Source organism: Sturnus vulgaris, chromosome 4 (genome assembly GCF_052056855.1).
Source record: "Sturnus vulgaris isolate bStuVul1 chromosome 4, bStuVul1.hap1, whole genome shotgun sequence".
In the NCBI taxonomy this organism is placed as follows: domain Eukaryota; kingdom Metazoa; phylum Chordata; class Aves; order Passeriformes; family Sturnidae; genus Sturnus; species Sturnus vulgaris.
In genome coordinates, this window is record NC_142246.1 from 37,554,345 (window position 1) to 37,580,461 (window position 26,117).

The window sequence follows — 26,117 nt, forward strand, 5'->3', positions numbered from 1 at the left end:
GAATCATAGAATATTCTGAGTTGGAAGGGACCCACAAGAAAAACTGAATCCAACTCCTGGCCCTACAAAGGACACCCCAAGAGTTACACCATGTGCTTGAGAGCATTATCCAAAGGCTCCTCGAACCCTGTCAGGCTTGGTGCTGTGGCCACTCCTCTGGGGAGCCTGTTCCAGTGCCAACCACCCTCTGGGTGTAGACTCTTGTCCTAGTATCCAACCTAAACCTGCCCTGACACAGCTGCAGGCCATTCCTTTTGGTCCATTCCCACTGGTCAGCACAGAAAATAGATCAGTGTCTGCCCATGCTCTTCCCCTCATAAGGAAGCTGCAGGAGGTTTCCCCTCAGTCTCCTCCAGGTTGAACAGACCAAGTGACCTCAGCTATTCCTCATATGGCTTCCCCTCAAGGCCCTTCACCATCCTCATTGCCCTCCTCTTGACTCTCTCTAATGGCTTAATATCTTTTTTATGTTGTGCACCCTAAACTGCCCCCAGGACTTGAGGTGAGGCTGCCCCAGAGCAGAGCAGAGCAGAGCAGGACAATCCCCTCCTTGCCCAGCCTGGTGATGCTGTGCCTGATGCCTGCCAAGGCACGCTTGGCCCTCCTGGCTGCCAGGGCACAATGATTCAAATTTAACTTGCCATCAATCAGGACTCCCAGGTCCCTTTCCAAATGGCTGCTCTCAAGCCTCTCATTCCCCAGTCCTCTTGTATACCCAGGGTTGTCCTGTCCCAGGTGCAAAATCTAGGACTTGCCTTCATTAGACTTCATAAGCTGGTGAGTGATTGCTCAACCCTCTAATTTGTCAAGATCTCTCTGTAGGGCCTCTTTGCTCTCGAGGTAGTTGACAGTGCCCCCCAATTTAGTATCAGCAGCAAACTTACTAAGTATTCCTTTGAGTTCTGTATCCAAGCCATTTACAAAGACCTTGAAGAGCACTGGCCCTACAGTGGAGCCATGTGGAACCCCACTAGTGATGCTCTGCCAGCCTGATGTAACATTACTTACTGGAATTCTTTGTGCCTGACTGGTGAGCCTGTTGCACACTCATCATGTGATGTGTTGATCCAGCTGAATGTTGGACATTTTGTCCAGAAAGACACCATGAAAGACAGTATTGAAAGCGCAGCTAAAGTCCAAAGAGACTACATGTACAGGCTTCCTTTGATCAGCTAGGTGGGTTACCTTGTCATAAATGGGAATTAAGCTAGTCAAACAGGACTTTCCCCTGATGAAGCCATTCTGGCTGATGACTGCATCATCCTTCAGGTGTTTTCAAATAATTCCAAGAGTAATCTTCTCTATAATTCTACCAGGCACTGAAATGAGACGGACAGACCCTTGGTTTCCTTTCTGCTGTTCTTGAAAACTAGGACAACATTAGCCAGCATCCAGTCAAGCGAGACCTCTCCCAAAGAGAGATTCCCAAAACAGTTCAAAAAGTCATTGAAAGGAGTTTTGAAATGACATCAGCCAGCTCTTTGAGGATTCTTGGATGAATCCCATCAGGCCCCAAAGACTTACAGGGATCCAGCTGGAGCAGTGATTCCTTCACAAGTTCAGAGTTGACTTAGAATCCTCGTCCTTCAGCTCAGGGCACTGGGACCCCCATAGCCCACGACTGGTGCTGAAGACTGAAGAGAGCATTAACCACCTCCACCTTGTCTATGTCCCTGTTCATACGGTGAACACCCTCATAATTTAACAGGTCGCTGTTATTTCTGGACTGCCTTTTGCTACTAGCATATTTTCAAAAGTCCTTTTTATTGTGCTACACAGTAGTGGCTGGCTTCAGCTGTAATTGAACTTTTGCCTCACAATTTTCTCCCCATGGAAGCAAGCAGCATATCTCTAGTCCTCTCATGTCATCTAACCTTGCTTCTGCTGGTCAAACATTTACCATTTTTGGCTTTACCTCTAGAAGAAGATCCCTGCCTAGCCAAGTTGGCCTTCTGCCTCACCTGCTTTTCCAACATTTTGAAATTGCCTGCTCCTGTGCCCTTAGGAGGTGGTGCTTAAAAAGTCATGAGCATTGATGAACCCCAGCACCATCAAAAACATTTTCCCAGGAGACCTTACTCATTAGTTCCCTGAGCAGTCTAAAGTTTTAAATCAAATTACTTCGTGGTCAAGACAAGGACCAATTTCTACTTCAGTCATGAGATCCTCTCTGTTAACGAGCAGCAGATCAAGGAGGGCATGTTACTGAGTTGGCTCCCTTAGTGTCTGCGCCATGTTGTGATCATCCAGGTGTTTAGGAACCTTCTGGACCTGTATTAGCTGTATGGTATTCCCAGTTAACATTTGCCAAGCTGAAGTCCCCCGTAAGGACAAGAGTGATTAACTTAGAGATGTCCCTTAGTTCCTTAAAGAAAAACTCATCAGCATCACCGTTCTGGATAGGAGGTCTTGGCAGACTCCCATGATGACATCTGCCATACTTGTTTGTCCCTTAATCCTTACCCAGAGGCGTTTGACCGTGCCATTGTCAGCTGAAAGCACCATTCATTCCAGACCATCCGTTATATACCAAACATTAATTACCAATTAATGCCAACCTCCCTGCCTCTCCTGCCCTGCCTATCCTTCCTGAAGAGCCTGTAACTATCCTTCACGGCACACCAGTCCCAGGACTCACTGCACCAATTTTTGCTTATGCCAATGATGTAATATCTCTGGGGCTGGGCCAAAGCTTTGAGCTCCTCTTGCTTTGTCCTGCGTATCCTTGGATTGATTTCTCTTTTAAGTAGAACAAATATGATACATGCATGGGAAAGGAAATGCCCAAAGAGAGCTGATGAAGGGAAGGTTTGACTCCATAAGGAGTAACAAAAACTACTGGTTTGTATACAGACACAGAGAATGATGCTGCCTTTGACCACTTCCAAAAATAACTGCCTCCACCTGCAATGTTTATTACTTTACCTTTATTCTGCTTCTACTACCACAACATGAAAACAAAAAAAAAAAATGATGTCTAGCCAGTTCGGCTTTTGAGAAGTAGATCTGTAGTTGTGCCAAGATTTAGCAATGACAAAGTCTTTGAAGATAAATGGCTTGACTGGGATTTCAGCTGCTGAGCAAAACTTTGAATGCTGCATTTTATATTCTTTGCACCCAGCCTGTAAAGCACACTGTCAGGAAGCAGTATCATTATTTTCAACCAATCGATCTTGGAGATCATGGCAAAATAGTGAGACTACAGGCTGAAGTTATGGAACACTGTGTGAAGCTCAGAAACTATGTCTCAGAAAGATAAATATGTTGAAGAGGACTTGTGAGGATGGAGTAAAAGACAAAGGAAAAGAAGCAAAAAGTGAAAGGGGCCAAAAAAAGAACTGAGGATATAGCACAAAGCAGAAGAGACCTAAAGCTGAGGCACAAATGGAGGCCATGGGAAAAATTGCTCAGCAGTGGTATGAGAATTTTGGGAAACAGTGATTTACTCAGCAAGACACACCAGACATTAACCTACACAGTAATACGAAAAAGGAAAAGCCAGGGAAAAATTGGCATCAAAGATACATAACAATAGATTATGGCTTTTCTGCACCACACAGTACGTATTTTACCATCTTTTAATGTTATAATTCAGATGACAAATGCTCACTGTGTATATACACACACATATATATATATACACACATAAATTTTACACACATACATTCAGTATAGTTAACACGATCCAGCTCCCATCTGGACTTTATTTCCTGAGGGAATGCAGAAAAACAGCCAACTACCTCATCCTCAGCTCAGACCCCGAGGTTGCTGCCTTGTCGGGGAGGGAGGAATATGGATAGACACACCATCATGTGCATACCCAGACTGGCTGCTGTGCCTGGGGAAGTGAGGGCCATGAGGAAGGGGGAAGAATCTTTGCAGAGTAGTTTCTCTGTCCAAAGATCAAAGGGAATGAGGAAGAACACAGCTAATGCTTCAAGTGAGAACATGTATCCATAAGCACAGCATAACAGGGAAAGGAGGACACAGCACAGGCTCAAGCTGCTGCTATTACCCTCACAGCATACAGAGGTGAACTCAAAAAAGAATCCAGTTCTTGTCACAACTGTACAGCTGGACTAGAGCATTTTCTTGGAAAACCAAGGGTAATAGCAGGCTTTGGTGGGCTGTGCTTACTGGTCAAGTTGTCAGTAAATTAATTATGCAATTTTCAATGCTCAGTATCAATAGTGAAACTCAGCCAGTGCAAAGGGCACAGTAAGACAGAAAATCACAACTATTATGGCTGCAAGGGCAAACTCCACTATTTATTAATTTTCTCCTAGAAAAGTTTTATGGCCAGACTCCATAGTGATCTGTATGACACAAATCAAGATAAAGAAATGCTTTTTAAAGCATATACATGACTTATTATTTTGATATCTGTCCTCTTTCTTCCTTCTCTTCATTTTCATATCTTAGACTGAAATAACAGAAGTTCCCACTGCAACAGTATGTAGCTGAGCAAGTCACCTAGATACTGTAGATATGTTTAGACAAACTTCTGGACAAAGTTATAAATAAGTCTTGGATACAGCTATTCTCATTTTTGTTCTTCAGCATGTCTCTTTGTTCTCTAAGGATGGAATGAGAGTCTAGTGCCAGTGGAAAGACAAACTGATCTATGATGAGAGCTGACATGCTCCAAAATACTATTTTGGCCTTTAGAGAAGACAAAAGGGGAAAATAATTGTGCAGAGTTGTTAGGGATAGGGATTCTGTTTTCATACACTGCTATTCTAAATCACTCTGTAAATACTTTCCCAAATTTCCTCAGAACAAAATTGCTAGCCAAAGCCAATGAATTGTTATGACCACTTTTATCAGATGCATACTTTAATACGTTGTATTTTCAGTATCACAAAGCTATAGGCACTTCTGAAAGATACTCTCTTTACTTGATATTGCTCTACTTGCATACGTAATAGGAATACAAACTGCAAATATCACTGAATATGTGACTTTAAAAGAACTGGGCCATGAGAAAGGTTTTTAGGATCTCCTTCCACTGCCCTGGGCCTGCAGAGCCTTTTGCTGCTGCTTTCATATTTTCTTAAACTCCAGTTTAAAGCTTCAGCTTCTCATCTTTTGTGTTCCTACTGTAGGTCTCTTTCAGAATCTCACTTCTGTGGGGGTTAAAAAAAACTATCTCACATCTCTAGCACAGAAGCATTTGCAATTTATTCACACATCTCTCCCTCTCAGATAACAGCTAACAGCAAAGGACCCTAGAAAAGTATAAAAGAAGGAAGTGCAATAATCTTCATTACAATCTTTGGTACATCAAGGAGCTCATCAGCTGATACTTACGGAGGCGTCACTCCTTTTGGGAGGCCTAAGGCGTTGACAGAAATGGGTGGTGGCTGGGATGGCAGCATGGAGCTGAGAAAAGCTGCTGGAGACTGGCTGGAATTAGGAAATCTTGGAGTTGGAGACAGGCTGTGGGAAGGTGAAGAAAGTGAAGGAAGAGGAGGGGGTGGAGGAGGTGGAAGTGGAAAGGAATCACACACTGGATATGTTGCTGTTGGACTAAAGACAGGTGGAGGTGGGGGTGGAGGGGATGGAGAAGAAGGAGACCAGGCATATTCCCCTTCAGGAGCAAACTGCTGAGAGAAGGGAGGAACTGGCACTCTCCCAAACTGTTTCTGAGAAGCAGTTGGAGACATAGGAGAAGGAAGACTGGATGTAGATGACCCAGAAGATGGAGTCACATAACCTGAAGCAGGGCTGATGTTCTGGGCAGCAATGAACTGCTTAGGCCGAGCATAGTTGAAGGAGCTGGAAGACTGCATGGTTGGGGAAGTATGAGAGTTAAGAATACTCATTGGCACAGGAGAGGTGGCAGACTGGCTGGACTCAAGCTCCTGGAAGGAGGGGGGAGGAGGAAAGGAAGGAGAAGAGGGAGGGTGCTGATGATCAGGTTGCTGTTGGTGACGATACCACTGTCCACTTTCTTGCTCCAGACGAATTTGGTTCTGCAGCTGCTGTATTTTTTGGGGGTCCCTGTGGGAAGGAAAAATAGACAAAAAGATGATCAGACATGCAGTGCTGGCTAGGGAGGAGATAAAAGTTCCACTGATCTATGGCCCAGGAAAATTGAAAGAGAGGGAGAGTTCAAAGCATTTAAATGTGTTGAATAGCCCCATTTCTTCAGCTACATTGCTACAAAAGTCCACTTTTTTGTCCTCAAGAGGAAGGAAAAAGAGTATGCATAATAGAATTTAATAGAACCATCAATTCTTGGAAAAGATAAATTATATGGCAACTTGAAGCACTCAGGATATTTTAAAAGAACAATCCAGATAACGGAATTAAAGGTAAAAGTAGTAAAATTCTTAACAAGGTTTCTTTTTTTTTCTTGTGCTTTTTATTCAATGGCACTGTTTAAATAATGAGACTGAAATATTTAACCAGTAAAAACTTCAGCTGTAGCTGAATTTCTGCTGTAACCTCTGTGGGCAAATCAGACTGACCTAATTACAGCCGTACTTTAAATGAGGCACTTGGATTCTGTATCAGAATCATCCACGTATGTAAATGTGCAAAGACTCCCGAGAAACATCTGTAACCTAGGGAAGCCGTGAACTGAGCTTCCCCAGGTCTTTAGTCTCACTTTTCCTCCCCAGTTTTATTTTCAACTGTATGTCCTGAGACAAATCTTAGAAGATACTTAATATGGTTCTGAGGCATTGCAGTACTATTAGCTCAAATGGAAGTAAGAATTTCATTTAGAAATGCATAAATTCACTGGAACAAGAATAGAGACTAAAAAAGTTAATATGCAGGAGCACGCAAAACTCTTAATTAAGGGGAAAAAAAGAAAGAAAAAAGTAAAATGTTCAGCAGTGAAGCAGATCAGAACTTTTTTTTTGTCTCAGTACAGTTGTTTGAAAGACATTAAGCTCAAAATGAACTGTGTGGTCTATCATGTGACAATACGTCAGACTGACTTGCTTAAAAATTGTCATTTTTCAGCTAGAAAACATAACTTTATCTCAATACTCCAGATCATCACAAAGTTACAGCATATTTACATATACCTTTTCTGTATATTTAATATATAGATTCTTTATAGTATACAAGTATGTCATTGTTTATATGTAATTTAGGTCATCTAAGCAGGAATTATAGAAGCAGTCTGCCTAATGCATGGCATATGAATGTATGATTCTGGCAAAACAATATACTTCTGTTGATAGCAACAAAATTAGAAATGGTAATAACATCATATTTTCCACTGGAAGATTAATTTTGATATTCCAACTATCTACATTTCCCAGAAAATGTTTTCTGACAATAATTGTGCTTATGATCGCAGGCCAAAGGAGATTGTCTAGATAAGAAAGGGGGAGCAAGCTGTTTTAGGGCAGAAAACTGAAAAAATCAGCTACTTATACTTAACAGTTGCCTTTCTTTGGTGGTGGTGTTGTAAAGATGGTTCAATTTTAGCAATGTCTCACTAACAATGCAAATTTCAGCACTTAAAAGGAGATTAACTTTTTCTTTTTCAGTTAAATTAGCAGCAAGAATATCTTAATATTACAGTTCACTTTGCAAATTTTATAATTCATTTTTTAATGTTGACAACAGAGACTCTAAATCTCTATCAGTTCAACTTTTCACTCCACAGGACGCAGCCTGAAACTTATTCTTCTATTTTTGTGAAATTATCAAGCAGTCGTCTTTATTTAAATTGGTTAAAACAACACAACTTTAATGCCCATCAGCATTCGACTTTCTTAGCTGATGACAGAAACAGTTCAGGTCACCTCTGACTTAGACAGAAAAAACCCTGTAAGATTATTATTTTCACCTCATTCTACATCTTTGGCCTGACTATTTGCAGACCTACTGTTCAATACCTCTAAAATTATTAGCAAATAATCGTTATTTTACTTTTCGTCGTAATTGCCCTCAATTTTTAAAATTTTTTACAGACAGACGAAGGTAAAACAACAAAAAAGGAGGAAACGTAGCACTGTAAATGAGGTGTTGAATAGAAAAGAAACTTAGCTGTCTCCGACACTCCTATGTTTATCCAATACGTGCTGAAAGCAAGTAGGAGTGTCATGTCTTGAGACCTTTTTATTTGCATTTGCCAAATCGTGGCGCTGCGCCCGGCCAGCAGCATCCCACAAATGCCCATCTATGGCCCTGTCAATGCAAGTGCAGCACTGCAGCACTGCGGCTGCACTGCTGCTGACCCCGCTAGGCAGAAGCAGAGACCACATTCAGGGTATGTGTACAAAAGGGTGACAGGCAAAAACGAGCTTGTTCGGCTCTCACACTAAGCTTGACTTGAGGTCGCGGGCATATGCATGCCTGTAAACCAGAGTTTGTTAGCCCAGGATGGTACTGATCTCGGCTGAACAGCTTTTGGTCAGCTTAGAATCTGCATAAATCAAGTGGGTTTTTTGCCTGAAAAATAACATGCAAACACAAGCATTATCACATCAGTCCACGGGGCAAAAAAAAATCACAAAGACTATCTTCGTGCAAATTTTCATTCCAGTTGTAAAAGTGCACAATCCTTGTCTGCAAAGGAATGTTCTCTACCTCAGAGCTATTCTTTTAACATCAGACACTGTTGCATTATTTTCTTGAGGAGAGGTATCCTAGAGATGTGTCATTAAAAAGAAGACAAGGAGAGGAAAGAACATCAATTCACCCGCGTCTCTTTGGAATGACACCATCAGTGGTGGAAGTTCTACAGAGGTAGGTCCCTGAAAGATAACGCTGCTGTGACAAAGACAGGGAGAACTCAGATGCCAAAATTATGAAAGGGCATCAGCCCTCATTACTTGGGAAACAAAGGAGGGAATTAAAAGAGGTTAGTTTTTGGATAAGATTACAAGAAAAAAACTAATTTAATTGTAATTACATCCTCTTTCCAATTAGCTGAAATATGTTTTGTAATTTTAAAGGGCACACATGCTTTCAGGGAACACATCAAGCTTGTCTAAACAATAGAGCATAAACTTATTTTCTCATGTGGAATTTTTTGTTTTGCCAAATAATTAATTATAACAATATAAGAATGAGATTTAAAAGTAATTTTTTAGCAAATTCAATCAGTAAATGGTAAAGGTAGGTAATTAAAAAAAAAAATCACAGCTAGGGTAAAATGAATATTGAACAATTTAATTAACTCACTGAAAAGCAGACCTAGTACTACATAAATATGAAGTCTATATAAATATTCAGAAGTTCTGTTTTAGAATTTGTGATGTTTTTTTCAATAAGAAACATTCTTAAATATTATATAATAAAATACATTTTCAGATTATCTAATAGGTATGCTAAAACACCTCAAAAATGCAAGCAACGAGATGGTAAGATGCTAATGAAAGCAGTTACAACAGAGGTGAGGCTCCTGACACATGTTGCCTGTAGGAGCAGCTTCATGCACAGGTCTGGTACCAGGAACCTGGAACGTGCTCACTAAGGGGACAACTTTCAGAGCTAAGGGCTAGCAAGAAACATTTGAAAACAGATGTTAAAAGCAAAGACTAGAGACAAGAGATTTTTAGGTTTCTTGGTGGACAACTATAGATGCCAGTACACATACCATAGTTTAATAGCTACTTGAGAAATCGTATTTTGAGGTATGCACTTGGTTTAAATTACTATAGGCTGGTTTATATTTTAATCCCACTTTCATAATGCTTTTTCTTCCTGATAATCTCTTTCTATCACACTGTTTTGAAAACAGAGCAGTCTGTGACTGAGAATTAAACTGATAACAACCCCCATCAGGAACTGTAACTCCAAGTGCCTGAACACAGTGGAGTCAAGGAGGGGACACAAAGGTAGTGGTTGTACATCTCTCTCAGAGTCTCAACAAGACCTCGCTACTGGATTGCAGAGAACATTACTGCAGAGGGCATTTTCAGGAACGCAATAAATCCTTCTTACCTAACTTCTCTCCCCATTCACATATACCCAGTATTAAGAGATGTACCAGCTTTACTTTTATCTTACATTACAAAGCTCATTTAGAGAAACAGTGTCCCTCTTCCAGGAAGTATCTTACTGTTTGCAGTTTAATCATCAACTTTGTGTGCCTTTGAACACAAAAGTTCATATGGAAGCACTTCTATCCAAACTACCTCTCTGGGAAGGGGGAGTTTTCCAAAGGTAGAGAAATGCTGGTCAAGCCTCGAAGCCTTTGGACAGGAAATGAAACCTACTGAGTTATGCCTACCACAAAGTATGCAAAGGCATTGAAATTTAGTCGGTGCTTTACAACACAGTATACAAAGTAAATGGAAATAAATAACCACAGGTAAAGAACCAAGATTAAGTGATGTTTTCTACAACTTTTTAAAATTCCCAATTCTGTCCCTCCTGATCTTAATAAAAGAAAAGGAGCAAATGGAAAGCAGACAACGAGAAACAATTTTTGTTTGAAAACATCCTATTTATCTCAGGTATGGAAGAATAATGAGCTCCCTTCTGTCTCAAGTAATTCCTGAGCAAAAGCAGACCCACCCCTTCACAATCCTACCAGTGACCTGCTCTTTGAGAAACAGATGGTGCAGTTCTACAGAAATATACAAAACATACCACTGAAATGAAGGCACAGGAATATTTTAAATGAAAAATAATCAGATTTAAACACAATTTTAAAAGGCTGAGCCATTTTTCCAAGTTAAAATTCAAAAACAATGCCAGAAAATGTCTCTATATTTGGGGTAACAACTACTCACCTCCACGAACTCTACTTTCCAATGAAGATCTAGTTCTAACTCAATAATATTTCTTCAGAATTATGCTGGAGCTCTACCAAGAGGGAGACAATCACTATCATACTGTATCAAATAGCAGGGGCTTTTCTCACTGAGTTCCATGTCAGCAGCTCTCTATGTATAGATGTATTTTTTACATGTGTACATTTAGATATACATCTCTCTAAACTTCGGTATTTATACAATAAAAGCCTGGATGACCTTTTTTCCCATAATTTTTAAATTTATTAAAATTGGAATGCATAATATATTTAGATCTCTCTAGCTCCTGGGCAGCCAAACTGGATACCTGCTTCTGCATCTGTGGCTCCCAGCAGCTGGCAGGACAGATCTGCCAGGTAGCTCTTAAAGACATTTAATTTGTTTTCTACAAGCACAACATGTACTTTACTGATACAGTAGCTGTTGAAAATTAGTAATTTTCTTAACTACTTCTGACAGTTATTATTTAAGAAACTAAAATATACATACCAGCTTATCCAAAATATGATATTAATCACTGATATCTGGAATTCTACTCTTGACAAAATTCCTAATACAATTTAAAATTTTCCACCAAACTTATCACTTACTGAGTTGTTAAAAATGAAAAAAAAACCAAAACCTAACTTAATCTGCCAGTGAATTAATTAACAGCTGTACTGAAAAGAAATGCTCAGAATACAAAAGTAGTTCCAACTGAAATATCCATGGAAGAAATGTTTGCTTATTTTTAGGAATGTTAGAAAAACTTATATATATGTCAAGACAAGAATGTGAAGTAAAGGGAAAATAGTTGCCTCTTTTAACAAAATCTGCCATGTATTCAACACACAGACAGCATCCAGGCTGTATCAATACAAATACATTTAGACAAGCTTTAGGTTTTCTGAGGCTGAACAGTCCCTTATATTAAAAAAAAAAAAAAAAAAAAAGGTGGACTGTTTTAAATGCTGCAAGAGTTCATATTTATGTAAGACTATAATTATCAGTCAAAATAAAAATGGAGGGGAGGAAGATGATGGAGGGGACAGGATGGGGGAATGACAGCAACGACACACAGAAACCAGCACCAACTGGGGATCTAGCATGAAAATATTCAGAGGTATATTTTGTCTACTCTAACAGATTACGGAGGATGCAGGTTGTCATTAAAATTTAAACCTCATGCTGGGTAACTGGAGAACTATAACTATGAATCATCTCCAGCAGCTGCAACCCTTTAACATTTTTATTATTTTCCCTTCAAAGCTTAACAATCTAAAAATGCAGATTCACTCAAATATTTTCCATATTTCAGGTTGATATACAGGAGCATTTATAATTACTTTCAATGTAACCTAACACAGTCCCAGAAGAGGAAATACGGTGCAAGAACTAACACAGGGATTGTTATGAAGATGAGCTTATCTTTTCATCTAATACACAGATGAGAAGTGTAAATCATCTGCATTGTTTGTGAACTGTCTCGTAAGGAAGTCCTGCTATAATTTGGCTGTTAAAACTTTTCTATCGATCCTAAAAAGTGGCAATTGTAGTCATGCCCATTTTCCATTCTGGTTTGATCATCTGTCAAACACATCAAGGTAATTTCTGTGCCAAGGAAACCAACAGTAGAGATAATGCCAGTATTCAGCAAACAAAAGCCATTCTTTTAGGGACAGGAACCATTTTTTACCCCTCAATACCACTGCGGGGACATTTTTTCAAAACATGCACCAGTGAGATAACACATTTTGCTTGGGTACAGAAAGAGAGGAAATGTGCTCTTGTGCACATTCATTGTTCCCAAAAGTCATAAAGATACAATACAGCTTTAGCAAAAGTGCTAAACTTCATATCTCTGGTAGGGTTAGATCATAAGAATTGGTCTGGTAGTCAAAAAAGTTTCATGGTATTAGGAGGTAAATTGTATTGAGACATTAATTACAATACAGGTTCCAATCTGCAGCTGCATTGGCCCAAAGTGTAGGAAATGATTACTCGGAATGCAGGAATGAACTGGCCTGCAAACATAAAATAGGTTTTCTGACTCTGATTATGCTATACTACGTAGACAGTTATGCTCTGTCTGATTGGTACATATTCAAAGAAAATACGGGGCAGAAAAAAATATATGAAAGTATGAATAACTGTGCTAGCCTAAAGCCAAAAGTGAACAGAAGAAAAAGACGTAGTACAATTCTGGAACAGTTTCTCACTGGAACAACACATGAAGAGTTAATTTTTAAAAATTTACATATTTATTTTAAATTTAATATATTTGATTAATAAGATGCTGTATAAATCATCACATTTCATCTACTACTTACCACCAGACTTAGGAGATTTGCTTATTTTTATACCCACTCAATAACTCTTACAGTGGGCTTAAAACTGGACCTTCAGCTCTTCAATATTAACATTCCAGTATCTGTCCAGTGTGTTCTTTGGGTTACATATAAAGATGACTGCTTTGTACTATTGAAAGAGATACTTTTTGTGAGGAAGAATGGATAATATATTAAAAAAGGAAAGAATTGAGTAGCTACTGGATGTCCTGACAGTAAAGGCAACACATAGTTGCTCTCAATGTGTTTTTAGGAAAATTAAAATTCCAACTCTCTATTGAAAATGCTCACAAAACTAAGGTAGGCTTTACAACCTAAGTTCTAGGCCCTTTTATCAGCTATTCTCTATTCACAAACAGTTCTGACATTTGAGCAGGTGTCTGCCTCATGTAAAGCTGGGATATTACCAGCTGACACATCATTAGTTTGTGCTACTGAAACTCAGTTGGAGGCACCCTATTCATAAACCACTATATGAAAAGGAACAACTGGAAAGGAAATAAATACATAAGAATTGGCATTTACATTAAATGATTATGTATTTTTGCAATTCTTTCATTACAACAATATGATAGACTTACTTTAGATATCAGCCCCATCTTAATGCCATAAAGGTTTAGCAGTATACCATTCTTCCTCAAGTCCTTCTGAGCACACAAAAAATAACCTCCTCAGCAACATACACTTTTATGGAAGGAGGAAAGAGAATCTTTCAGCCTGCTTGTCAGGAGCATTAGAAACTGAAAATAACACTGCAGCATTACTCACAACTTTTGTGACATTGATTCAACCAATACAATCCTAACAAAACTATAACTTAGGCTTGATACAGCAGAAGATGCTATATCTGCAAAAACAAAATAGTCTACAGGGCACTGTCACTCCTCATCTAGCCAGACTTGTACTTCAGAAATGTGAGTTTGGAGGTTGAATTTTTTTGTTTGTTTGCTTTTTAAAGGTGTCTTCCCCTATATATAAAGAGATGAGAAAAATTACGAGACCCAAAATGTTGCTAAAGCACCCTCAGATATGAATAGCTGCTACTTTTTGCAAGGGCATTATAAACATAATTTTCCCATTGCTTGCCTAAAACAAAAACACCAACAAAAAACCAAACTAAAATCCTTCAGCAGGATTACTAAGCAGAGGCAAAAATCTACCTACAGTACACAGATGTCACTGCAGTCAAAACCTGCTTTTAAGTAGTCAGAGTATATTATGCTCCTGAACATTTGAACAGACCTGACCAGAACTAATTACATTCCCTGTCATCACAAAGAGAAACAATGTATACTGGTGTTACACACATTTGGACTGACATACAAGCTGAATTAGCTTCTTAATGGGAAGACATAATTTTAAATAGAATTTTCCCCATAGATATATTGATGTAATGGTGACAATTTTTTTTTAACTGCTAGCTAAGTGTACAGTATATTGTTCTGGAAAGCTTAAATGGAGTACCTTATGCATAAAGGGCAGAGCAAATAATTTCTTTTGTCCTTTAGAGTAAAAATACATTCCATAAAGATGATTCACTTCAGGTACTATTTGTTTTTTACTATAGCAAACAACCTCGAGAATGGGAGACATATAGTAAGGACTTCTCTGATATAAATTGCACCTTAAGTGATATATAATCACATAAAAAAGAAGGAATCATACAGGCAAATGTGTAAAGATAAACACTTGTTACAGACAAATACTGTACCAATGAGTATGAATGGTTGGTTCCTTCTCTAAAATTGTTTTGAATTTTGCTTAGCTCTCAGTGAAAGCAGTCAGCCATCTTATACAGAGAAAACAAAAGGAACAAGTATATTTCATTTTTCCCAAATAAATCTGTGACCAACATGGTGACTAGCCAAAAACAGGAACCTGGCACTTTTCCTAAGGGAACAGTAAGGAGACACATCTGCATTTGGGTTTTTGCTTGGGTCAGAAATGTGCTTTTAAAACAAATTTCCAACCATTTCCCACTTCCTCTTTCTCTGATTTGCATCCATGAGAAGCCTCTCCAGAACATGAACTCCTTTCCTATCAGGTGAAATGAACTAACCTGACTTGAGCCACTAAGGAGCTTCAGTCCATGGAACAGACAGTCCAAAATGAAAAACCAAAACCCCAAGCTCAATGACCCCGAAGTGGCAGATACCACACCCTCAGCATGTTTCATCAATCTATGGAGCCATCCTTGTTTCTGTGTACTATTTGCTAATGTAGGCTATACACTGAATAAACTACCATGAAGTGGTAGCCAAACCATACAATCCAAGAGGCTTTTAAACTTAAGTGTGTATGCCACAAGATGTTCTGGATTTATATTTTGTGTGGCAATTTCTGCTAAGTCAAACACATCTCTTCCTAAACTAATACCCTGAAAATTAATTTATTTTATTTATAGGGTTTTCTTTATAAGATTTATTTATACTTTCAAAGTGTACCACGTACTGATGTGTAACATATGCCAAAAATAGATAAATATTATTTAATATTTACATATTCAGAGACCTATCCTAGTTAGCAATTTTACTGTTTCTATGTTGTAGTACAGATTTTCCTATGTGATTGCCTGCAGCTGACCTCCAGATTCCACTCCTCCCATCTGCCCTGCAGTAAAAACCTCCCAGACAAAACAAACATGTCTTTTTTTGCTTTCAGTCTGATCACAGAGTAGTTTGTAAAAAGCTAGCTACAAAGTGTTGTTCTCAGGATTTAAAACCATTTTTTTCTGGCAATTATGAAGATCCTCTCTTTATGGACCCATTATTTTGATGACTCATGCACCTTCTTAGCCTGAAGCTGGACACTCTCAGAGATAGAATATTAGAAACAGCACTTGTCTGATTTAAGTGTTCCAAGTTATATTTTTCTGTATCTATTAAGACAAGATCTATGCTAAAATCAACATTCCAGAATGGATGGCAAGAAGAGTGTTTTACCTACTGCTACAGTAAAGTTCATTTGGCTTATCTTGACCAACAGCAGCTGGTTTTGTCCTTACTGTCCCGATTGTAAAAGGTTTTTGCATTTAATTGTATAGGGACTTTATTCCTGCCCAAGTTCCTTGCCCACAGCAGCAAGGCTGGAACTAGATAGTCTTTAAGGTCCCCTGCAACCCAAACTGTTACATGATTCTATATAGAGATTGCTTCCTTAACATAAGTAGACTACTTAAATTACATTTGGAAACTATCAGTAAATCACTGTTAGTAAACTGAAATTAGAAAAAAATAATCCATGCTTTATTTCTATCACTGTATGTGCTAACAAGATGTAAAAGTTACAATGCATATCTTTCACAATGAAGCCAACATTAATTGTGTGTAAACCTTCTCTACAAGTATCACAACTTGGACTCCAAGTACCATTTACCTCAAAAACAGCTGAGATAGAGAAAGAGAAAAATCAGGCTGTGCTTTGATAAACAGCCAATAGTTCCATATCAAATATGTCATTTAGGAGCTCCAGGTTATTTCAAAGACAGAAGGATATTGACAATAACAATATTGGTAGCAGTAAAGTCAGTATCAGTGTTGATCATATACTTCTTCCTTTTTTCACTATGACCATGTGATCCTGCTCCTCTCAGCAATACTCAGATCATATAATACTGCTCTGCCTTCTCATCTGTCTCCCTGCCTCTTCCCTTGGGCTATCAGCACTCCTTCACCACCTCTTGTGAGCTTCAGAAGACCAAAAACCTAAGGTGTACCAAAATTCATCACTTTACCTTCTATCTCACTACATATGCTAGCTTCTCTGGAAAACCATGCTTCATTCATTGGAAAACTATGTTTCGTTCTCTGGAAAACACTGGTCTAAAATAACCTCGTCTACTACAGTTTTCTACTGTAAACTCAAGGAAAGTTATTTAAGGTGTTAGAACCTGCATGATCCTTGTGTCTCTGTGCCAGTTTTCTTAAGCTACTCTGTAGCCACCAATAAAATGCACACAGTATATTGATCCTGTTTCTTACTTGAAGGATCCTCCTATTCGTATTCTGTTTCAGGCAGAAACCTCAAGCACAGTACTCAACAAAAGTGTACACAATAACAAAAGCATTTGGATGATTTGAGGTCAGCTAATTGACATTTAAACAATTCATACAAAATCTGATAATAACTTACTGCAGAAAAATGAATGAGTAAAAAGCCTAAAAGCTAGAGAAACCAGAAAGAATTTTAAAATGTAGTAGTTTTTTGTCATAAAGGCACAAAATAAGGCAAGGACATTTAAGTTCTCCAACCAGTTGTGCTATATATCAGGGAAAGTGAGCACCCAGAATAGCAGAAAGACTTTGCTGCTTAGTATTTTTGTTTGGAGGAAAACAAATATATTCCCCTACAGTCATCCTCTTTCTTATGCCAAGACTGTAATGAGTCCATGCACTTAGACTTACTACACTAATTATGTTCTCACGCCCTAAAGGCAGTGTTGTTTGAAGCTGTCCATTTTTTAGTCATTTCATAAACCTTCAGAGACTGCAATTTTCCAAATGAATTTCAAGACTTCAGTATTAAAGTTACTTAAACAATCAGTAATCCACCAGGCCTTAGTTTAAAAAATGGGGAAACAAACTTTACTAAGCAAGAATTGATAGCACATAATTCTTGCTGTACACTGTCCAGGCACTACTTCACAGATTAGTTATGTCTGATCTTCTACGCTAAGGAGAACATTTGTCCTCAAGTGCCTAGTACTAGAAATGGTATCTCATGATTCAAGATTTTTAGTTTGGTTTAAATTTGTCTAATGTTTAAAATCTTACACTTGAAATTAAGAGGAATCAGTAAGGCCAAAGTCCTAGTATCATATAATTCATAATTGCAGGAAATGTTTTTCGACCCTTGGTTGACTCAAAATTTTTTCTCATGATTTTTAGCAGCATGATCTACTTCCCCAATGAATCACTCAGAATGAATGAGATCTGCATACTTGGAAACAGCAACAGAATCTCGCAATCATTTTCAAATCTTCTATATATTACACAGCTTTATATTTCCAAAATAAGCTCCAGACATATAAAACAGTAACACCTGATTTGTGATATGACTAAAAGATAATTTGCCTTTTTCTACTGGCCTTCAGTTTGATACCATGTTGCTCTAATTCTTCTAGTCAAAAGGACATACATAGAAAGGTTCTTATCACTCCTCTTTGGCATCTCACATAACTAGTAGTACAGCCTCCTAGAGAGTCAGGGAAACCTCCAGAGTGCAGTTCAGAGTGTGTAAATTTGATGCTGAATGTCAGAATGTATGAAGACTCCCTTAAAGAGTGTCTTTGTAAGTCATCCCAGTAAACCACAGGCTTCAAAATGAAGACAGACAACTCAGATTTGAGCAGAGAGCACATAAAATGTTCAACACATCCTCAGCAATGCAGATAAAAATAACACTACCCAAAATTCTTTCCCCCACCCACAACTTAGCAGCTCACAAGACAACAGAAGAACTCATAATACATCACATGGTTTCACAGTCACGCTAACTTAGCATTTAATTTATTAGAGTACCTTTTTTCATACACCGTATGAGTTGGTTAAGTAGTATGGCAGCTCTTTTTTATCAGTTAACAAACATATTCAGCTACTCTTGATGGGGAATATTCTTTTAGGTGGAATTAATATCAGGGAGGATCCATAGTTCCAACACTACCACACCCAGCTAGTGTCACCATGTAGGAGTAGAATTAATAGAAAAGGTCAAATTGTTTAACAGCATTATGAAGTAACATTGTTAGAGTCAGGAAGAAATCTTGTGATTATTTATCAACACCATCAGCTGTAGAACAAAGAGTTGAACAAAAGCCAGGGGAAAAAAAAATCTACTAATTTAAAAAGTCCTAAAGAAAGTCAGAGGTGGTGATGAACAAAGATATGCCAAACTGATTTTAAACATTGCCAAAAAATCACTGTATCGCACTGTATTCTGTATGAAGACGAATGTGAATATTTCAGACCAGAAAATCAGACTGGAACATGAATGGCGAGCTTGGTTTTAATTACACCAATCTTGCCAGTTGGTTAAAAGTGAGACATCTGCATTGCTTAGACTAAAAAGGCTCAGATCAACGTAATTAACTTTCTTATACTTTATGTTCCTTAAACAATCAGCAAAATAATTCAATAAAAATGTTAAACAATGTTTTCCAGCACAGAAATACATATCCTGGAAGTATAAATGTTAAAAATACCCTGTCTTTTTATGCACCAGGAGCAAATCTAACATTTACTTTTCCCAAGTTCAACCTCTTATTTCTGTAAGTTGCCCCCAAATCTTTATATAATTCTTTCAATTGCATATAAACATAATCTCCTGGTATTAGTATATTAGCTTGGCTAAATATAGAAAGGAGCACTCAGTCGTGTTTTATGGAGCATTTTCTTTGGTATGCAGCTAATATAAATAAAATGAGCAGAGAGAAGCTGGCAGTGTTCCACTGACATTACATCACTTTTCCTTAATAGGAAACCTCTCTGCAACTTAACATCTTGCTTTAAACACTCAGAAGTGTCCACAAAGTCTTCAGTGAGGATCATCATATAAGGCCAGCAGTTAGCTGCAAAGGGCTAGAACACGGAGCTGGATCTCCCAGTGCAACATCAAAAAGAAACTCCAGTGAAAACCACCTTTTAAATGTCACCAACCACAGAGCAAGGGAGTTGCATAATGTCTATGAAAAAACGTGTAAAATGTACATAAGTCCCATAAAAAGCAAAGGATAAAGCTCTAATTTCCATTATGCTACTTCCATAAACTTAGAAGTTCCTCTAGAAACCAACAAATTAAAACAGTGGCCTAATCCAGCAGATATAAACAGGAAAGAGACACAAGCATCTATCACAGTTTTATTTGCAGCTTACTCTTTGTGTTCCTCAAAAAGACAAAATCTTCTATTTTGAATAAATTAATTACTGTAAAATGTAATATGATATTTATTAAGAGACAGATGTTGCCACCCACATAGGTTGAGCTTTTCACCAAAACAATAGGACTTTTCAGCTGTACACAAGGAAAATAAATTCTATGTGCAGCAAAACCCAGTGGACCTAGAAGGTTCCTCTGAGAAAAAGACAAGTCCTTGCACAGAGTTTTTCTCATCCATTACTGAGATTGCTAGTTTTTATTGTGTCATATATTGAAGGATGAAAAGCAATCCACATAGTACATGAAGAAGGAAAGAACCCAGAGAAATTTATGTTCATGTTGTAATTAATATAAACATAAATTCTGGCTATTGTATTTCTAACATGCATATTGCTGAGCAAAAGTCCAATTCTCCTTCAAGTCTGCATGCTGCATTTGCTGGCATGGAATTTTATTGAGAACATAACTTATTGAGGCACTGTCACACAGACACACATGAACCCAAAAATGTATTTACCACAGTACAAAAAGTCATGGTAGGTCATTTTGTTCTCTGCTTGTTCCAAAGAAGTTTGAGAGAAGTTCACTGAGTGGCTCCTACTGCTTTTAGTTGCAGCTGTGCAGCAAACAATCTCAAAAAATTTACAGTAATTGCTGCCATGTTTACATCAGTGGCTCTCAGTAAAGAAAATACTAATCTAGTATAGGTATGCAAAAAATAAATGTTCTGAGCTACACTGAATATCACTGTGATTGCTCTCACTTAGAAACCACCTGGTCTTACAATACCATGAATTCTCTACCTCCCTTAGTAAGACATCTCTTAATACTTTCTATGTCCAACCCTGTTCTTTCACTTCTGTTTGTGATGGCACAACAGCTCAGGACCCTAGCAGAAAGGGCAAGTGAATTAAAAGTTGAAAGTCAACATAGAATTGGGTAAATTGATTATTTTGTTGGTTGGTTGGGGTTTTTGTGGCTTGGTTTTGGGTGATGAGTTGTTTTGTTTGTTTGTCTTTTAAAAGTCATGAGTCTGTTCACTCCTTCAGGCTAAAGAGCAGCCACCCGAGGGGTTCTGCTGGTGCAGCAGCGAAGTTGTGCCTGTCCAGGAACAAGCACCTGAAAGCTGAACCTCTCATAGCTCAAACTGCCAAGGCAGGGTTTGCAAAGCCTCTCTTCACTTGGCAATTGTGAAAGACAAGAATGAACTTCTATATGCATTCTTTTACAGATGACTTTGCTGTTTACTTTCTCAACGGCAATGACCAAATAAGATCTTGAAGTTTTGTTTCAGGTAAACATTTTTAATTCAACTGGCCCAAAAATGGATGAAGTCTTTAATGGAGGTAAAGCCAAAGTTTATTTTACAACAAGAGAAAAGTAATTTCAAACTGGTTAGTGTGCCCAATGAATAATTGGAGAAAATTTCACCTCCATTTCTAGAACTATCTAAAGATTTCATATTTCATTTGACCAGTTTCATCTTTGTGTATTTTTGTTGACCCATGAATTGGCTATTTACTAACTAGGTTTTCTTTTCTCAAAAAAAGTATTAGAATTATTAGCATCAGCCAGTATTCATTTTTTAAACTATCATTTTAGTGGTTTCAACAAATGCCTGATTTTGAGAAAACATCAGTAAAAGCAGATAAATGAAGTTAAAACAAAACTGAAAATAATATGTTACCTATATTTATCTAACAAAAATGGAATTTTATTACAATAAAGTTTCACCAAAACCAGCTGATTGGACAACAGAGTTCCTGCTAAGTAAGTTACTATAACTTCTGTGTTTCAACTGTCATACTGTGTTGCTGTGTCATTTTAGAATCAGAGAAAACATCTGCTAAAATTAGCTGTAATGGAAAAAAAATCAACTGCAAGTCTTTCGCTCATTCATCCCACCACTGCTATTATGCAAGTTACCCTACTGTATACAACAACTACAAGCAGAACTGATATGTTAGCTGGGCACACATATGTGGACTCCATTGTCCTTTTGCTTTATCACAGAAAAATCAAGCTAGAACTGCTTTCCAAACCTGTGCAAGTGAATTCGGGAATTCAAACCAGTAGCCTGTGTGTTCAAGCACATAAATGTACCATTGAAACCAACAGGAGCAATAGTAATTATAGCTCTGAAAATCAGGCAACTTTGATATGAATTTAACTTCATTCAAGTGAATTTGAAAATTTATGTTCAAAATCCTTCCATATATTGAAATACATTTTTAAAACATTAGGTTTTGGTCTCAAAGTAATATTTTTTTAAGAAGAATGAAGTATCTCAGTAATTTGCTGCTACTTAAATGGTATAGAAATAGTTGGAGATGTAAAGGTTTCAGACTCCAGTTCCAGGTTAAATCCTATCAGTAGCAACAGAAATGGAAAGTACCTGATCAGCATTTGGTAGCGTGACTGAAGTGAATTAGTCTCCGTGCTGAAAGTTTCTTTTCAGAAAACTTGTTATAATGTCTGAATATGCTACCTTTGGCGTCAACCTTTATTAGCATATTTAAGCAGTGAAAATGCAGAAATCTTTCTTTTGTGCCTGGAAGATGTCTCTATATATAAAGGAATATGAGAATTTTTTGGTGGATAATAACTCCCTGCTTTGGTGTCACTCTGGAGTTTTTTCCAAGATTTAATTAAATACTCAGATCACAAGGAAGGTTTATCATAGCATACAAATACAGGTAGTCTAAATAACAGTGGTGGATGTCATAATCTGCTTCAAAAATTGGAATAAGTGCTATGGCAGAATTTCTCACAAGCTCAGGAGAACTTTTTTTGTTAAATGACCAAGGTAGCAATGACATATAATTCTTACAGGCTCTAAACTGGAATAGGCTGCCCAGAGAAGTGGTGAAGTCACCATCCCTGGAAGTATTCAAGAAATGTGTGGATATGGCACCTGAGGACATTGTTTAATGGTGATGGTGTTGGGTTATGGTTGGATTTGATGACGTTAAAGGTCTTTTCTATACAATCTTAAGACAGCTCACACAGTGAAGTTTCAGAAGAAACACTAGTTGAATCCCAGTTTAAAATGCCTAGGAATGTATAAATCAGAAGGTATTTCAATACCATCTAATTATCACCTAGTTAACTTTGGCTTAGCAACCAGTTCTACTAATTCTATGCAGTACTTTTCTACAGTTTAGAAATGTTGCTTTTCCCTCTATTTTGAGCTAAGAAACAGGAAACTAGAGCTGAAGGATGCAGTTGGGCTGGTGAAATTATATCAGAAAATACTCCTACCACAATAGGTGCTCCAAACTACTTAGGTATACATCCTTATTATAGAATAGAAACAGCAAAGATGAGAGTTAATGAAACACAACTAAGTAAACTTGGCAGTTCCTAAAGACCTTTATGACTTTGAGTTATTCCCAGCCATTGCCTGACTTAGCCTGGATATGATGTACAACACTATTATTTCTGACAGCTTAGCTATCTTTCAGTATTTAGGCCAGTGTGTAAATTCACCAACAACAGTAAAAGTAAGCGTTATATAACTCGGGAACAAAAAACCCAAACATGCCACAGATAAATCCTAAGAATTAGCTTTTCAATGAGAATTTGAGTAGAAAGACAGTTATTCAAAAACACTGGACAATGTGTACTATAGTAGCAAAACTAATATTTTCTGAAAAAAGGCACTGAAATAGTTTCATTAAGCTAAAAGCATGAGTTTAGTTTAAACATGATGCTGTCCACACAACATGCCAATCTGCACATCAACATGCAATACTCATATGACTGGAGTCTGTGCAATGCAAGACCTGATCCCAGATAACGAGGCTATTAGGCACATTCAGCAATTTACAGGACAAACCATTAATTTAAACCTGAATAGATGCATACAAGAGCATCCAAGGAAAACTCTGAAACATTAAACTGCTTCTCAATAAGGAAAATATATTTTTCATGTCCCCAAGTATCCAAAAAAACTATTTCCCTGCCTTTTTTCTGTCCTTATTGCAGCATGTTGCAGTTACTTAGCTTACATAATTCTACAAACTTCACCATTGGCCAGTGGTTTTAGCAAACCCTAAAGTTTTCAAAACGAAGGGCAATTAATTGAGAAACTAATCATATAAGTATCTTCCTTGCTTTATAAGTCTCTCAACAAAGACACTTTCCAATTAATGTAAAACAGTGTACAACCTATAACACAACTTTTGAGGAATCTGAGGTATTTGAGAACAATTTTAAAAACCAACCACAGAGATTAACATCAGTTACTCGGGAAGCTTGACAGCAAATTTCCATGATTCTACCTTTATCAAGAAGACCATCAATGATAGAGAGAATTTCCATATCTCAGGAGAAGAGTAAGTATTATTTAATTACGAATTTGTGAAAAGTTTAATCTCTCAGACAAGCAGATTCTGTCTTTATCACTCTTTATATGGGGCCCTGGCCTTTCCATTAATTAAAAATGTACTATTCACACGTTTTAAAAATCTCTCCCAAACATCCCAGTTTCACTCTGATTAGTCAATCCTCCATTACTCTGCACAATCAACTTTGCTCTGCCAGTATTGGAAATTTTGGCAGACATAATAAATCTTTTTGGAGAAAAGAGAGGCTACTAAGCAAAAAAAATGAACATCACAGGGCTTTGTATGTTCATACAAATTCACTCAACTCGCCCAGCTTTCATTTACTGCTGACCAGCTTCCAGCTTAAAAGCATTCCAATTCTATTCTGTTCTGTTCGTTATCAATGAGCATGCTCCTTCAAATATTAGCATTGCAAACAGTTCCTCTGATTCAGTACTCTTGCAAGAATTCACTCAGTAAACAGGGCCTATCTCTTGCATTTGTAGACAGTAATGCTTAAAGCACAAACATCTGTCTTCTTAATCCAAAAAAGGACATAATGCAAGAGCTGTGTTTTAGTTACAAACTGACATTAGTCTCAGTGGTCAACAGAGCTTTCTTGTCATTTATTATAATTAAGTGTCCCTAGGTCACTCCTCTTTTCTAGTTACAGTCTACCACAAAAAAAGTCCAAAGTTTGTACCCAGCAGGAATGTTAACTTTATAAAGTTGCAAAACAGTTTCAGATACTGTTAAAAGTGAGGATGCAATAGCCCTGTCTGGCAACATGTAGAAGGAGCAAACTGCAGCTAGAAGAGGATGAAATCAGAGGTATTTTGTTGCCTTTTTGGAAAACAACGTGTTAAATCTAACATTAAAGATTTCAATACCTTTTCTGAACCAAACATTTCAGCACACAGAGCCATGCCCACAGCCAATAATCAGATCTGCTAAAGAAGTGCACAAATGGCTTACTTTAACTCAAGACCTGGATACCAAAAGAACCTGCAACTAATTCATAACATTTGTGCTCACATGTTAATACCCTCATTTATAACTGCAGCCTGTAACAAACAGAACATCCCCAACTTTTTGTGTGTTTCTGAGGTCTAAATTTCTTGTTACTTCTGGGGTCCTGCAGAACTCTGGGATCGTTTGTTGAAGAAAACTTCAGTGATATATCACATGCCATCTGGATATGCTGAAGCTTAGACAGCATAAGGGGACCTTGCTCCTTTAAGATATCAGCTCCTGCTCCAAAAAGCACTGCTTCCCTCCTTAAAAGATTCCTCAGAGTTGAAACCAAGTCCTTGGTTTTGGGCTAACTGCAACACATGTGGTCAGTGCTAAGCATCACCACCCTGGGAATGGCTCCACTGCGCCAGTCCGCACACCACACGATGTGCCTGTGACATCAACACCAGATTGGTGCAATATGTTCCAGCAAGGGCTGCAGAGAAGGCTGACGTGCTGCTCGCAGCTGGTTGCTGATGGCAGCCATAGAACTGGTAGGAGAGCAAGGGAAACCTGGCAGAGATCCTGATCCTGGGCCCCCTGCTCCTTTTTCTGGGTATTTCATGTGATTCTGATAAATATCATTATTTATATTAATTTTCTCTGTTTATCTATCCATCAAAATGACCGTTAACTTTTAAAAGGATGAGAGACATGGGAACCTAGAGTTTCAGAATCAGTGTATAATTTTTATTTCTGAAATTGCAGAAACTCTTGAAGCTGCTGTGGTTTATGGGTCAGAGACAACTGTAGACGTAACCTCAGAGTCAATAGCTGAAAGTTCATCCTTTGTTTTAGAAAATGTTGACATATCATTTTGATTTTATCTTAACAGACACTCCTTT

General features: G+C 37.9%; 1 protein-coding gene across 7 annotated transcripts in view; it reads right to left on the minus strand.

The window, feature by feature from the left end:
* Nucleotides 1-26,117, minus strand: part of PALLD (palladin, cytoskeletal associated protein) — a 194,843-nt gene that overhangs the window by 33,062 nt on the left and 135,664 nt on the right. For all 7 annotated transcript variants that reach the window (XM_088163617.1, XM_088163616.1, XM_088163618.1 and 4 more), the window contains one exon: nt 5,311-6,003. In XM_088163617.1, the coding sequence (XP_088019743.1) occupies nt 5,311-6,003 (693 nt within the window). The remainder of the gene's footprint in view (nt 1-5,310; nt 6,004-26,117) is intronic.